The sequence below is a fragment of the Salvelinus alpinus genome, chromosome 29, assembly GCF_045679555.1.
Source record: "Salvelinus alpinus chromosome 29, SLU_Salpinus.1, whole genome shotgun sequence".
NCBI classification, from domain to species: Eukaryota; Metazoa; Chordata; class Actinopteri; order Salmoniformes; family Salmonidae; genus Salvelinus; species Salvelinus alpinus.
In genome coordinates this window covers 19,219,812-19,236,102 of record NC_092114.1, presented here as the reverse complement: position 1 = coordinate 19,236,102, position 16,291 = coordinate 19,219,812, and the positions used below count along the sequence as shown (strand labels likewise).

General features: G+C 45.2%; 1 protein-coding gene across 6 annotated transcripts in view; it reads right to left on the bottom strand.

The window, feature by feature from the left end:
• Positions 1-2,811: 2,811 nt before the first annotated feature.
• Positions 2,812-16,291, bottom strand: part of LOC139559226 (oxysterol-binding protein-related protein 3-like) — a 30,540-nt gene continuing 17,060 nt past the window's right edge. For 2 of the 6 annotated variants that reach the window (XM_071375018.1, XM_071375019.1), the window contains exons 2-22: positions 13,203-13,378; positions 12,582-12,698; positions 12,046-12,099; positions 11,765-11,878; positions 11,475-11,648; positions 11,119-11,215; positions 10,843-10,943; positions 10,336-10,428; positions 9,987-10,143; positions 9,714-9,838; positions 9,445-9,555; positions 9,251-9,347; positions 8,889-9,136; positions 8,564-8,701; positions 8,225-8,288; positions 7,945-8,023; positions 7,705-7,849; positions 6,942-7,086; positions 6,662-6,788; positions 6,268-6,390; positions 2,812-4,857 (exon numbers count right to left, since the gene is read on the bottom strand). In XM_071375018.1, the coding sequence (XP_071231119.1) occupies positions 4,758-4,857; positions 6,268-6,390; positions 6,662-6,788; positions 6,942-7,086; positions 7,705-7,849; positions 7,945-8,023; positions 8,225-8,288; positions 8,564-8,701; positions 8,889-9,136; positions 9,251-9,347; positions 9,445-9,555; positions 9,714-9,838; positions 9,987-10,143; positions 10,336-10,428; positions 10,843-10,943; positions 11,119-11,215; positions 11,475-11,648; positions 11,765-11,878; positions 12,046-12,099; positions 12,582-12,698; positions 13,203-13,268 (2,475 nt within the window). In that variant the 5' untranslated portion in view covers positions 13,269-13,378 and the 3' untranslated portion in view covers positions 2,812-4,757. Of the gene's footprint in view, positions 4,858-6,267; positions 6,391-6,661; positions 6,789-6,941; positions 7,087-7,704; positions 7,850-7,944; positions 8,024-8,224; positions 8,289-8,563; positions 8,702-8,888; positions 9,137-9,250; positions 9,348-9,444; positions 9,556-9,713; positions 9,839-9,986; positions 10,144-10,335; positions 10,429-10,842; positions 10,944-11,118; positions 11,216-11,474; positions 11,649-11,764; positions 11,879-12,045; positions 12,100-12,344; positions 12,479-12,581; positions 12,699-13,202; positions 13,379-14,094; positions 14,111-16,291 lie in introns of those variants that run through there. The other 4 variants (XM_071375020.1, XM_071375021.1, XM_071375022.1 and 1 more) reach the window with 4 other exon arrangements.

Below are 16,291 nucleotides of genomic sequence, written 5' to 3'. Positions count from 1 at the left end.
AGGAGTTCAATCTTGATTTCATCAGACCAGAGAATCTTGTTTCTCTGGTCCAAGCGGGCTGTCATGTGCGTTTTACTGAGGAGTGGCTTCCGTCTGGTCACTCTACTATAAAAAGCCTGATTGGATTCTCCTATCTCCACAGAGGAACGTTGTAGCTCTGCCAGAGTGACCATCAGGTTCTTGGTCACCTCCCTGACCAAGGCCCTTCTCCCCCGATTGCTCAGTTTGGCCAGCTCTAGGAAAAGTCTTGGTGGTTCCGAACTTCTTCCATTTAAGAATGATGGAGGCCAATGTGTTCTTGAGGACCTTCAATGCTGCAGAAATGTTTTGGTACCCTTCACCAGATCTGTGCCAACACACAATCCTGTCTTGGAGCTCTATGGACAATTCCTTTGACCTCATGGCTTGGTTTTTTCTCAGACGTGCACTTTCAACTGTGGGACCTTATATTAGCAGGTGTGCCTTTCCAAATCATGTCCAATCAATTGCATTTACCACAGGTGGACTCCAATCAAGTTTATTATTTTTTATTTGACCTTTATTTAACAAGGCAAGTCAGTTAAGATCAAATTCTTATTTTCAATGACGGCTTGGGAACAGTGGGTTCACTGCCTTGTTCAGGGGCAGAACGACAGATTTTTTGTCAGCTTGGTGATTCGATCTTGCAACCTTTCAGTTACAAGTCAAACGCTCTAACCACTAGGCTACCTGCCATTGTAGAAACATCAAGGATGATCAATGGAAACTAGATCAACCTGAGCTCAATTTCAAGTCTCGTAGCAAAGGGTATGAATACTTATGTAAATAAGTTCTGTTTTACATTTTTTTATTATACATTTGCAAACATGAAAAAATAAAAACTGTTTTCACTTTGTCATTATGTGAAGATTGATGAGGAAAAATGTAATCAATTTTAGAATAAGGCTGTAACGTAACAAAATGTTAAAAGACAAAAAAGGTACTAAATACATTCTGAAGGCACTGTATATAAACAAAAGTATGTGGACACCACTTCAAATGAGTGGATTCAGCTATTTCAGCCACAGGTGTATAAAATCTAGCACAGCCATGCAATTTCCATAGACATTTTCAGGAGAATTGCCTTACTGAAGAGTTCAATGACTTTCAACATGGCACCATCCTAGGATGCCACCTTTCCAACAAGTCAGATTTCTGCCCTGGTCAACTAAGTGCTGTTATTGTGAAGTGGTAACATCTAGGAGCAACAAAGGCTCAGCCGCAAAGTGGCAGGCCACACACGCGCACAGAACGGGCCCGCCGAGTGCTGAAGCGCATAAAAATCGTCTGTCCTCAGTTGCAACACAACAGAGTTACAAACTGCTTCTGGAATCAACGTCAGCACAGTAACTGTTAGTTGGGAGCTTCATTAAATGGGTTTCCATGGCCGAGCAGCCGCACACAAGTCTAAGATCACCTCACGCAATGCCAAGCGTTGGCTGGAGGGGTGTAAAGCTCGCCGCCATTGGACTCTGGAGCAGTGAAAAAGCCTTCTCTGGAGTGATAATCATGCTTCACCATACTTTTGCTCATGTAGTGTACCTCATGGTGCTTTCAAGACAACTGGGAACTTGAAAAAAAAACAGGTCAAAATCATGACATCAGTGATCTTAGAAAGATCTCTAAAAAGAAGCTCGAGTTCCTGACTTGGAATTCCGAGTTGGACGACCATTCAAACTGATTTTCCCGTTAGAACTCGTGACCCCTCATTAGTAGTAGGCTAGTCAAGGATGCATCAATGCAATATTGGCAGAATGGAGAAAAAAAAGTGAACCTTGAATTTGTAAAATATCCCTCTGGTGGCCAGGGTTGACCTATTTAATAAATGCCATTGGTTGGTGGATGTAAAGTCTAAGATCTTTGATAGGCTGCTGAAGAATTTGTTCCAGGAAATTTAAAAAACACTGCCACCTGGTGAGGTTAGCATAGTGCTAACATGTGCAATGTTATCTGATGGGACCAGCTACAATTTAGCATTCGCTCGCATGCAAGTAAATCAACGATTTGAGCCAGAGAAACCATTTAAATGTAAATGATTGCTTGTGTTAGCAAGTATGGACCCTAAACACTTTGTCTCACACCCACTAAACACAAAAGGGCTCGTTTGAGTGGTAAGGCAGACTGTAGACGAAAGCCGGACACTGATGGGGTTTTTCAACAGCAGGTTCAGCCCAACATGCCGGTGTTGCCATTGTTTCTACGTTTTTCATTGTAATGTCGAAATCAACATGTCTCCAACCCCCATATCACACATTCAGAAACTGTACATGTGTGTACATTATATTATCAACTGGTGAGAGCCTCAAATATCACATTTGTACATATCTACTGTATACATGAATCACGGCAAAGTTAGTTCTGGTTTCAGTCATGTCTTTGGTCACGTTCTCGTGGGTCAAACAAAAACACCCTAATGATTGGTTGGCAATACAGACTCCCACAATGCAGGCGCTGGCTGATTAACTTGATGAAGGGCAATTGCAGAAACTTGCAGTCGACTGAAGTCAAAACTTCATGACTTTTGATCACATGGTTTATCCCCATAATGGAACACACTTTGGAAGGCGGTGACCCTCAAAGATGATCCGCTGGAATGCACCCAAACACTTTGGTCGCACACCCCCTCACTAGAACACCCAATCAGAGGCGGCTGGTGGGAGGAGCTATAGGAGGCTCATTGTAATGGAATCAATAGAACGGTCTCAAACACAAACATATGGAAAAGAGGTTTGACTCCGTTCCTATAGCTCCTCCCACCAGCCTCTGCAATCCAACACACACACACACACAGTATAACAGTCTCACTGTTTATTGTTCATCTTCATAGATAGTACTGTACTGTACAGTATACATCTTATTTTACAGTAATGACTGATCATAACCGGGCAACATACAGGCTTTAACACGCAGTGTTACAAAGTCCCATAAGGCCTTATCTCATACGTACTGTCAGCCAATGGTTGAGGAGTATTAAAACAATCTGGATTGTGATTGGACAGAATCATACTCTTACAGTAGAGTGCTTGACATTTAGAACAAGTTAAATCCCCCTAGATACAACCCTCGACTGTGTCCCACATGACACCCTACTCCATATAAAGTGCACCCTATTCCATAAATAGCACTATATAGATATTAGGTTGCCATTTGGGATGCACACCTCAACACCTCACCAGTGATCTCCTATATAGACCACATTAAGAATGACATAAGTGCGCAGAAGCACCAACTCACCAATAGTGAGTGAGGATTTGCATAATCATCTACAGCAGGTTATTGTGAGTAGAACAGCATTCCATATTAAGGCACTTTGGTGGCTGGACTGCATCCGAACTACTGTGACAGTATAAAATATACATAGAGAAAATGATAAAATTTAAAGAAGAGAACCCTGTCCCTGGAAAGACTAAAGTCATGACAACATTTTTAAAATATGCTTTCTTTTCTTTTAAACAAAGAATCAAGTGAAAACTCTGTATTAGGTTGAAGAGATCGAGCCCTAGTTTAGCTCCACCTACAGACACAGGAAGCACATTTTTGGTCTTGGTCACCCTGACACTCATTAGTCCCCAGCCACCGGGTCAGAGCTTTGACTCAAGTGATGTCTCCGAGTCCTGATCTAAGGTCAGTTGTTTCCCTGTATTGGTTAAGGTTTGTTGTGCGCCTGCTTATGGTAGTCCATCGTATCTGATGAGGACTTCCACCTCTGAGTTAACGGTGAATTATTTAGTGAGTGTAGAGTCCAATCTGAGATCCAAACTTTATTGCAGGTGGGGCATATGTCTGTGTTGGCGGGGGCAGGCATGGTTCTCTCTCTCCTCCTCTGTACACCGCTCCCGAGCTGACTCCAGGCGGAACGGTCGGCAGCAGCATCCTCTATGTCTGTGGGTTTGATGTTGCACTTCTTCAGACACATGTTTAGCTGACCCCCTGCAGACCACCGGCCAAGATGTAGCTGGCCATACAGGATCTTCCACGGCAAGCACTCCCGAGATATTCTAATGACATGCCCAAGCCAGCGCAGTTGGTGTTGGGCGACCATGGCCTCCATACTCTTGCAGTTGGTGTTGGGCGACCATGGACTCCATACTCTAACAGTTGGTGTTGGGCGACCATGGCCTCCATACTCTTACAGTTGGTGTTGGGCGACCATGGCCTCCATACTCTTACAGTTGGTGTTGGGCGACCATGGACTCCATACTCTTACAGTTGGTGTTGGGCGACCATGGCCTCCATACTCTTGCAGTTGGTGTTGGGCGACCATGGACTCCATACTCTTGCAGTTGGTGTTGGGCGACCATGGCCTCCATACTCTTACAGTTGGTGTTGGGCGACCATGGCCTCCATACTCTTGCAGTTGGTGTTGGGCGACCATGGCCTCCATACTCTTGCAGTTGGTGTTGGGCGACCATGGCCTCCATACTCTTACAGTTGGTGTTGGGCGACCATGGCCTCCATACTCTTACAGTTGGTCTTAACAAGTATTTCTGTACAGGACACGGTTGCACCAGGTGAGTCCCAGTATGCGCTGCAGGCATCTTCTGTGGAATCGCTTGAGCTGCTTGTTGTGGCGACTAAGTGACCCAGGCTTCACAGCTGTAAAGAAGTGTGGTGATGCAGACGGCTTGATAGACGCCGATTTTGGTGTGGAGGTGGAGATCCCCGTTTTGGAAAATCCTGTGTCTGTTGTGGGCAAGGATAATCTGACCCTAGATCTGTACTCCTGTGGGGTTACAGGGTCACCACAGCACAGGGAAGTCCTCTCTACAGCCGAACCCAGGGTCCTTCCGCTGCTCCCAGTATGTATTAGAGCTCAGCCACGTGTCATCCTTTGATTTCCTGTTAAATAAACAAAAACAGCAGTCACACATATATATAAAACTAAACACATATTCCAAACATACTGCATAACCTGGCTGTAAGTGTACAACCCTAACCCTCAGTACACCTTCAAGTAAAACAGTGAGATCTCATGACTACACAGAACAACTTAACGGTGTTGTTTTGACCAGTCAGACACTGAGGGGCTCCATGTTCGGCTGGAATTAAGGCGGTGCTAGTGTCAAATGCACGTTAGGTTTGCAATTTCGTCATTTAAAAACTGTCACGCCGGCATTTCCCAGCCCTAACGCCAAGTTTGGCAATTTACCTGTCTAACATCAGCTCGCTTAACGCTCAAATGGGAGGGGTGGAAATATTTTCGGCGTGTCCTTAAAAACATGATCCAAGTTTCTATTTTCAGGCAGTGCTGATAGGATACTTAAGACCAACCAAAAGCTGGTTTTAGTGGTAACACAGTTGGTTATGATACAGCCTATCCAGCCGTGACACACACTGCCCATTTGAACATGGAACAAGAGTAGCCTAATGTGATTTTGGTGCCTTTATACTTTGTAATTAGAAACATAAAAAACGAAATGTTCCCCCCCCCCCATTTAATTGATTTGGTTAAAAACCAAGCATAGCCTCCTCTCCTCTCAATGAAGGCCTTTTTTTGTCCTGCCCAACGCAACCGTGAAGTAGACAAGACTGTTGATAAAGAGTTTGGCTCCTGAGACCGCTGGGAAATCAATCTTAATCACCAAAGCTTTATTCAAACAAGTTGTTGTGTTTAGAATTTGATTCAAATTATTCCTTCTCTTTTTAGGCCTTATAAATAATGAATTTAATCTTGCTTATTGTCATGCTCAGATATAATGTAATTTACAGTAGGCCTAGCCCCTATGTCAGTGTGAATGCTATTGAGGCCATGCAGTGACTTAGAATAACGTGGACTGCAAATGGGTTCAAGTTAACGTATTTAGCAAAGATAGGTCTACATTATGTTATTTAGTTTTTGTAAGCCAATTAGATTTACCTTTGCATTAGGTTTGTTAAAATGGAGCCCAGAGGCTAATGGAGTGTTATTCACATGACAGACCTGTGACAATGTGGTAAGTTATATAGACAGAGTGGTGCCATTCCGTCAGACCTTTTCTATATTGTATAGCAGTGGTTCCCAACCAGGGGTACTTGGCCTATCCACACGTGAGAAGACTCATGAGACGATAGGCTTACTGGTAAAATGCACGTGAGGGAGTACTTCAGGGGTAAGCGAAAAATGTTGGGAACCACTGTTGTAAAGGATACTGTGCAGTTAAGAATTAAGACAGTCTTGTTCTGTCTTCGTGGCTAAATGTGTGAACAATGAACTCTCTTGTCTGCTGGAATCAGACAGAAAGGCAGGCAGGCACACACACGGTGGCGTACTTGAAGAAGAGTGGTTTGTGCGTCATGTTGTTCTCCTCCAGGACTTTTCTCCTTTCTCTCTGGAGCAGCTCTATCCTCTGTTTCTGCTCCTCAGCCCCCTCAATGTTCCCTTCTTCCAAACACCTGAGACAGAGAGAGAGACACACAGAGAAGGAGAGAGAGAGAGACAGAGAAAGAAACACTTGAGTGAAAAGGATCCTATGAGAAGGGTGATATAATACAGGGAAGTATGAGAAAGAAGGAATACTGGATTAGGGAGAGCTAGGAAGAAGACGGAGAGAGGAGAGGAGGAGGAAGAAGACAGAGAGAGGAGAGGAGGAGGAAGAAGACGGAGAGAGGAGAGGAGGAGGAAGAAGACGGAGAGAGGAAGAGAGAATCCCGGGGTGTGTCCTACCTCTGGTCGAGACGGAAGCGTGTGTCTGTGGGGGGTAGGAGGGGCTTCAGGGCGGCATCAAGCTCATTCAGCTCCACACCAAACTGAGTAAAGCCATAGTACTGGTCCTGGTCCACAGGCATGGGGTCTACACAAACACAAACACATGACAAAATTCATATTTTTAACTATTTTCAAGGTAAAAGATAATAAGCTATAATATTTACGTGGAATGCCACTTTATGTTTGTGAATGTGGGTGTGTGAGTTGTGACGGACAGCCCTAAGAGCCAGTCACTCACTTGCTCTCCAGATGCAGATGGCAGAGGGCGTGTCTCCTTGGTACACGCCTTCATGCCATTTGCCAAAGAATGAGTGGATGACACGCCCCCCACTGTCTGTGACCACTCCCTCTATCTTGTTCACCGTTGAGCTCCACGATTTCGCCTGTGGATTAAATTAGCAAAGCATGAATAATAAACAAATTAAACTAATGACGCAAAACAAATAAGATGTTACAAATCAGAAACCCATAAAACGCTGTCAATCATGTGATGAATTCTAAATAATATATGAATCCATCCACCACTCATTAGTTACTTTGAAGGTTTCCAGGATAATGGTCACCAGGATGTTGTTCCTCCTGTTCCCCAACAGATGGCGCTGTTAAACCTGGTAATACCCTCAGAAACCTAGTGTTTTCCCAACTCGGTCCTGGGGACCCTAAGCGGTGTGTTTGGGTTTTTGCCCTAAACCTACACAGCCGATTCAAATGATCAAAGCTTGATGATGAGCTGATCACTTGAATCAGTTGTGTAGTGCTAGGGCAAAAACCAAAAAGGTGCACCCGTTGGTCCCAGGACCGAGTTTAGGAAACACTGGCCCAGGGTTTCATACGTGTTGGCCAATTTACATTAAATTGCGTTAGGCTGTTTTAAATAACACCCTATATAGTGCACTACTTTTGGTCAGCGTCCTATGGGTAGTAGTGCTCTGTATAAGACATAGGGTGCCTTTTGGGACGCACCCTTCGTGTAACTGGGATGGTATAGTCCATCTCCTCACCTTGACGAAGGTCACTGTACACTGGCAGGCGTCACTGCTGGTGTTTTTGATTGACATCTCTCCGTAGTGTTCTAGCCAGCGCTGGCCACTCAGGATGTTGTGGATGCAGGACGTTACCTTGTTCCACTCATAGTGGTCCCCAAACCTGAGGATGACAAACAACTGTCACACACCTCGATTTCATATGAAAGCAGCTCTGACGTTCACACACACACATTCTATCAAATTAAAGAGACTCACCCTGGCAGGGTCACATGAGTGGTTCCCATGGGAACAATCTCCATGGATTTCCCCCAGAACTTATTCTTCCACTGGACATCTGAGAGAGATGGGACAGAGAGATAGACAGGGGACAGAGAGATAGACAGGGGACAGAGAGATAGACAGGGGACAGAGAGATAGACAGGGGACAGAGATATAGACAGGGGTAGTAGGTGAGTGGCACAGATAACCCTCACAATAACAATCACAAATAGAAGGAAAAGGTGGTGATATGTTTACTGAAAACATAGAAGCTCACCTTGCCAGAAAGTGAAGTTGTGAGAGTCACAGTGACACGCTGACACAGGTGGGTGATGGCTCACCTAAGACAGACAGGGGGTTCAACTGGTGAATACATGTGACTGACAATGTTATGAGTCTTCAGTCATCATATGCAACAGTTCTGTTCCAAATGGCATCATTTTCCCTATATAGTGCACTAGTTATGACCAGAGCACTATGGGCCCTGGTTAAATTTAGTGCACTAAATGGGAATAGAGGGTCATTTGGAATGCACTAAATGAATCAGCCCAGTGATTCTTGGTTTATTGTATGTGAGTGATGTTAACTTGTTCCTGTAGGTTTAGTTCCTGTTTACCTGTTCTGCTATGAACCTGAAGCCCTTGTCAGGTCTGTCACACTCGTAGGTCTCTCCCAGGACGGGGTTAAAGGGTTTACTTCCTGCCCGGTAGTAACTGGAGGCATATGCAGACACTGCAAATGTTGCCACATACACCTGCAGCACAGGACACACACACAGAGAGACAGAGACTGTGTTACTTACCATGTGTAGGTAGAGGTTGTGTGTGTGGGTTCCCACAATGCATCATAAGAATCATGGTGTGAGTATGTCCAAATTCTCTTACCATGCATTGCTAGGCATTGTGTGTGTGTGTGTGTGTACCTGCATCCTATACCCTCACCATTCTCTGGTACGGGTCCTGTGTGTGGTTCGCTGTATCCAGCAGCTCAGAGTACTCCACCTCTTCACACAGCCTCTGTAGTGTGTTGAGAGGCTCGTTGAGATGAACAGGCATGGCTACTTTGGACAGGTCCTTCCCTATGTTGTTCTTGAGGATGTTCCATAGACTGACACTGCTGCTGCTGGGTTGGGGGGAGGGGAGGGTAGTCCGCCTGCGGGCCACCTGAACACCACTTCCTCCTGAGCCTGCTGAGGGGGGGGGGGGTGCTTAAAATGGAGGTAGCAAACATTTGCTCACTCGTACAAATTGTATGCTTGTCATAGAAATACTCATATGCTGGCCTATGCACCCGCACGGCATACCAGAGTCATGTCTCTCACTTCCTCCCTCGTTGCTGTAGCCGGTGTCCATGGAAACACTGTCGCTGACATCACTGATATACGAGTCATCATCAGAAGCCTGGAGACAAACAGAGAAAAAAAGATATGAATGACTGTTCAGATCATTGTTTATCTCCCTAATGGTTAGGGTTGGGTAATCTGACCTTTAGGCTCACCTCATTCTCAGAGGAGCTGGAGGTCAGCTGGTACTCCTGAGCGTCAAAGAACTCCGACATGGACTCATTGGACGCCTGGTGGACAAGTTGGCGGGATCCATCTGGGAGACCCTGATTGGTAGAAGAGGTTGATTGGCAGCAGAGGTTCAGATCAGTCCCAATGTCATGTTTGGTATGTAAACAATCTCCTGAAATCAACTTGACATGTGCAGTATTGTGGAACACAGCACATGCACACACACTCGCTCTCTCTCACACACCCAACTCACCGAGCCATAGCCGGTCTTGAGGCCCATGACCTGCGCTGGAGGAGGGGCCTTCAGGTCAATAGCATGTCTCACTCTGTCTCTCTCTGCTGATAGAGAACTATAGGCTGACCGCAGAGTGGAGTGAACTACAGACACACAGAGCGCAGGAAACACACACACAGAGCGCGGGAGACACACACAGAGCGAGAAAAAAAAGTGTGTTTTAACGATCATACCCAGCCTGTAAAATACCTATACTTGACCCAGTGGGCCGACCTGAAACCAGGGACTCACTGTTGTTCGCCAGCCTGCAGAAGTCTTCCTGGAGGCGGTTGGCATCAGTAGGTGAGTCTGGGGTTTCCAGGAAGGAGGTGTGTGCTTCAGCAGTAGAGAGGTTTGGGTGGGAGGTATGGAGATGAGGAGAGGCAGGCGGTGAGCCACAGCCAGGAACCTGGTGGAAGGAGAGATCTCAGGGTTAAAGACAACTACAGGTGGGGGATGTATTGGGTGTCACACAAAACTATTCTTCTAGTAGTCTTTAGTCAATGCAACACTATCAAGTGGCTGTAGGATTTAGCACAGGTAAAAGTTGACATGGAATGGTAGCAGCTGTTGCTTTGAGAAAACGTAAAACAGTGTGTACCTGTAGCGTGGCCGGGGCATCTTTGGTGTAATTTTTTGAACGCCACTTCCTGGGACCCCTCTTCTCCTTCTTGGGAATGTCGTATGTTGAGGCCTGGTGTCCCAGTGGAAGTGAAGAGGTTAGGGTTCAAGTCTAGGGGTTGTGTGCATACCTACCGTGTACTCATAGCAGGGTCAGAGTAAGTGTAGTGAAGGTTAAAGGGGCTGAGTACAGTATGTGTACTGGGTCAAGGTTAGGGTCAAGGTTAAAGGGCAAAGGTTGTGTTACCATGAGGCTGATGGCAGGGGCAGAGGGAAGGTTGTGTTACCATGAGGCTGATGGCAGGGGCAGAGGAAAGGTTGTGTTACCATGAGGCTGATGGCAGGGGCAGAGGGAAGGTTGTGTTACCATGAGGCTGATGGCAGGGGCAGAGGAAAGGTTGTGTTACCATGAGGCTGATGGCGGGGGCAGAGGAAAGGTTGTGTTACCATGAGGCTGATGGCGGAGGCAGAGGAAAGGTTGTGTTACCATGAGGCTGATGGCGGGGGCAGAGGAAGTGCGGTGGAAAACCTCCATACTCTTCAGCAGCAAGTTGAGTTCCAACAGGTAAGACTCACAGTCCTCCAAATCTGACAGAGAACAATGAGGGATATGAATTAGAGAAGGTGAGGGATATGAATCCGAGAAGGTGAGAGACATGAATTAGAGAAGGTGAGAGCGAGTCGATACAGAGAACTTAAGTAAGGTGAGATCCATCAGGAAAGGTATGACGACTCAGACAGGTGAGATGTTTGATCTCCCTACCTCTGCAACACCTGTCCATGTCTTCTGAGGAGTGAAGCCAGGCACTGACCTTCGCCTGCTGGACTACTGACGCCTGCTTAGCCAGACTGGAGTGCTGCTGAGAAAGAGAGAGCAGGGGAGGGAGACAGCGAGAGGAAGGGTGAGGGACAATGAATTGAATATGCATAGACATACAGTGATTCATATAAAATACATTATACAGTACAATAATGAAATTATGATTGGTCAGTCAAGAAGCGTCAGTAAGAGTTTGCTCTTAGACGCAGATCTAGGGTCAGCTTACCATCTCCAAAATTCAAACCATTAGGGGGAAAGCACAAAATGTATCATATATCCCTGTCTAAAGAGAAGCGTACCCGTCTCATGGAGTCGTTGAGGTTAGGCGAGAGGTGTGAGGGGTGAAACAGGTGCCTCTCGTGGGGGTACATGGTGATCTCGTTCTGACGGAAGACACGGTGATGTCGTAGCTTCGACACCCAATCATCAAACAACTCCTGTGACTTCACTTCCTGAGACTTCTCAGACTTCACCTATTGGACAACGAGATGTGATGTCATTTAAACAGATGAGGGAGAGACAGAGACAGAGACAGAGACAGAGACAGAGACAGAGACAGAGACAGAGACAGAGAGAGAGAGAGAGAAACCTTGAGGTGATAAATGTTGTTGTTGGCATCCAGATCGATGGCCTTGGTTTTCTTTTTGATTGACATGACAGACAGCCCCACATCAATGCAGCCATGCAGCTTGCCTTTCCTCAGCTGGAAACAAAAGCAAATGGTCAGTGTGTGTGTGTGTGTGTGTATGACTAACTAAATGAGCGAATACTCACTCCTTCAATGACACACACACACACACACACACACAATTGAGTTAATGTGTGTGTGTATTGCATCTGCTTAACAGATACTTTTGAATAGGTACTTACATCAGCTTTACATTTTGAGTACTTCAGAATGCCTTTCTCCAGCAAGAAGTATCTCTGGATAGCAAGAGAAAGTATCAACTGTTTTAGCCATCCATCTGTCACGTTCAAACTTTAATTATCTGCTTTGGGCCAAAGAAATATCGTCACACTTTAGATATTACAGTTGTGGACAAAAGCTTTTTACATGAACAAGATATCCATTTAAATGCTCCATTCAAATTTCACCTCCAACTTTACATAAGCGTCTTATAAGAGCTTTAGATAAACACCATGTACGTGTCAGGTAGAACACCTCTCACATCTCCATGTGCCCTTCAGGTAACTCAGCGGTTCAAGAGAGCCAAGTGCCTCCTTGATTCCTCACGTCCTCTCCGCACATCCTTCAGTTCAGAAGAGGAGAAGGTCTGAAGAGAACCTATGACCTTCTCCTCCAATGCATGTAGAGAAGGAGAGGAGAGAGGATGCAAGAAATCAAGGATAGACACTTGAGATTTACCTGCAGTAAGAGGTAAAGAGGTCAGGGAGGCTGTACCCACCTTGTGCCATCCCTTCATGGGCCATTTCCTCCTCTTGAGCAGGAAGCCCTCCTGTTTCTCTGGCTCCTGGATGTTGCCAGGGTTACCCTTCAGCCCCTCTATGATCTCCCAGCTGTCCTGTAGACAGAGACGCATCAGGTTACACGCATACTCAACCACATGACGAGAGGAGGAGAGGCTGCATCTCTGCCATAATGTGTCCCCTAACCCAGGCAAGGAGGGTTAGGAGTGCTGCTAGGCACCCTCCAGTCAGGCCATAGCCAGTTCATTTCAGTTCAGCTGACGTTAGGTCAGTCAAGATAAGCATCAAAATGTTAATGTCGCCACAAGACATTTGAGACAGAGCGGAGTTCATTCAGACAGGCACGCACACGCAGAGGCGCACGCACACAGAGATACGCTCGTACACACACGATACGCGCGCACACACATACAAGATACGCGCGCACACACACACACGAGATACGTGCGCACACACACACACACGCGATACGTGCGCACACACACACACACGAGATACGTGCGCACGCACACACACACACGAGATACACAAGCGTGTGTGCATGCACACACACAGAGATACGCGTGTACACACAGAGATACGCGCACGCACACACCTACCTGATGGCTGCCATGTTTGGACGAGCCGCTGCTGCTGTCGCTGTGGGAGGGGGATGTTGATGTCATCTTTCTGTGACTTGACAGTTCTGCTTACGATTGTCTAGTCTCAGCGGAAACCACCAACAGGACCATCACCTAACACACTGACCTCAAGAGGGCGTCATCATGAATAACCACTGTTGAATAGGAAGAGAGAGACGCAGTGATTAACACAACATTATTACTTAATTTCCAGCATGTTGAGACAAACAGGTGAGCTGAGAGAAATGAAAGCCACATACCACTGTAGGGTTGCTTTAGTGAAGCAGCAGAACAAAGAGACGTGACTTCTCTGAGAGAACAGACAAACTATCCTACGTCCTCAAAACTAGGTGCGCTTTAGGTTAGGCACGAGATCATCAGGTGTTCTTTACGTTTGCATGAGCTCTCTGACACACACACACACACACTTCCAGCAGCATACACCCTGTGTATGGGGAAATGCCAACGTCTCTATATGAACTATGGTGTAGTGCATTGAACCAGTGTCAGCATCCCAGTCAAGCCCACATGACTCCCAGGCCAGTCAAAGTCACAGCTACTGTGCTGATCAGCAGAGTTCACAAGTGAGTCAGGGTTATACAATCAGTCCCAGTCTTCAAATCTCAGCAGAGGACTAGATTAACCAGTAGCTACACATGCTAATACTCACAAACACTGGTAGAGACACGGAATTCTGCTGTATTGCAGTTGCTAGTAGCATAAACAGTATTGTGATGAATAAAATGTCCACATTCTGTGAATTTGGAGACAGGAAACGTTAGTTGCTAGCAGCACATAGTAGTAGAGCGATGTTCTAGAATGTGGACATTGAATTCGCAAGGCACCAGGCCAAAACCTATGTAGACATTACCTTGGCTTCGATTACAGCACTGCAAACACCTGGGTCGTAATTTACTGCACCAAACGGAAGAGAACGGACCAAAATGGGGAGGGACTGCCTGAACTTGTTTAACAACAACGGGGCGGCAGGTAGCCTAGTGGTTAGAGCATTGGGCCAGTAACCAAAAGGTTGCTAGATTGAGTCCCTGAGCCGACAAGGTAAAAATCTGTCGTTCTGCCCCTGAACAAGGCAGTTAACCCACTGTTCCTAGGCCGTCATTGTAAATAAGAATTTGTTCTTAACTGACTTGCCTAGTTAAATGAAGGTAAAATAAGAAACACTTGTTTTCACATTGCATAATGTTTTGCTGTGGTGTACAGTAATAAATACAAATGAGGATGGATGAAAACCTTCTGAAGTCACTCGACTCATTCCACATGTTGTTGTGTTACAGCTTGAATTTAAAAAATGAATTAAATTGAGATTGGTGTGTAAGTGGCCTACACACAATACCCCATAAATGTCAAAAATGAATTATGTTTGACATTTTTACAAATTAATAAAAAAATGTAAAGCTGAAAGGTCTTTAAATCAATAAGTATTCAACCCCTTTGTTATGGCAAGCCTAAATAAGTTGAGGAGTATATATTTGCTTAACAAGTCACATAAGTTGTATGGATTCACTGTGTGCAACAATAATGGTTAAAACATTTTTTTTATGACTACCTCATCTCTGTATCCCACACATACATATAATTGTAAGGTCCCTCAGTTGAGCAGTGAATTTTAAACATAGATTCAACCACAAAGACCAGGGAGATTTTCCAACGCCTCAAAGGGCCCCTATTGGTAGCGGGGTAAAAAAAAAAGCCCACACTGATTGTCCCTTTGAGCATTGTGAAGTTATTAATTACACTTTGGATGGTGTATCAATACACCCAGTCACTACAAAGATACAGGCGTCTTTCCTAACTCAGTTGCCGGAGAGGAAGGGAACTGCTCAGTGATTTCACCATGAGGCCAATGGTGACTTTAAAACAGAGTTTAATGGCTGTGACAGGAGAACACTGTGGATGGATAAACAACATAGTTACTACACAATACTAAGCTAAATGACAGAGGGAAAAGGATGAAGCCTGTACAGAATACAAATATCCCAAATTCATCTTTCAGCAGGACAATAAGCTAAAACACAAGGCCAAATATATAATGGAGTTGCTTACCAAGACGACATTGAATGTTCCCGAGTGGCCTAGCTACAGTTTTGACTTATTAAGTCTGTGGCAAGACTTGAAAATGGCTGTCAAGCCATGATCAACAACCAACTTGACAGAGCTTGAAGAATTGTACAATCGAGATGTGGAAAGCTCTTAGAGCCTTACCCAAAAAGACTCAAAGCTGTGATCACTGCCAAAGGTGATTGTAACATGTATTGACTCAGGGTTATGAATACTTATGTAAATTCAATATTTCTTTATTTCTTTGTAAATAGATTAGCAAAATTTATAAAAACATGTTTTCAGTTTGTCATTATGGGGTATTGTGTCTAAATGGGTAAGAAAATGTTGAATTCACACTGTATGACAAAATAGAATATGTCAAGGGGTATGAACACTTCTGAAGACACTGTAGATCAACAGTCTTAGTGAGGTACAGTATGAGAAACATGTTGATAATCAGGATGTACACAGCGTGTCAATGGTTAATAAGAAGTGAACAAATCTGCCCACATTCTCACTGCCACACATTCCTCTCTTCTCCATCCAGGCTGTGGCATGCCCAAACCTGGTGTGTGTGTTATAGACCCACTCCCTAAACATGGAAATGCTTTGGGTGAATTGCAGTTTGTAAGAGACTGTATACTGTGGAAATGTACACAGTTTCTTATGGATAGAATGCATGTGTCTGTGTTTTTCCAATGTGCTGTCTAGTTCAACCAAAGGCTCTATTGTTTGTGTGTGTGTGTGTGTGTGTGTGTGTGTGTGTGTGTGTGTGTGTGTGTGTGTGTGTGTGTGTGTGTGTGTGTGTGTGTGTGTGTGTGTGTGGTGGTGGTGGTGGTTTGTCTGTTAGTGTGTGTGTGTGTGTGTACACACTGTCTGGTTCCCCATAGGCGCCTCTCAAGAGTCAGAGCCATGCCCAGGACATGAGTCATCAGCAGGAAGGAATGTTCGCTGGGACACAATACTCCAACCACTGAGTATTTCCATGGAAACGGACCCATGATCAC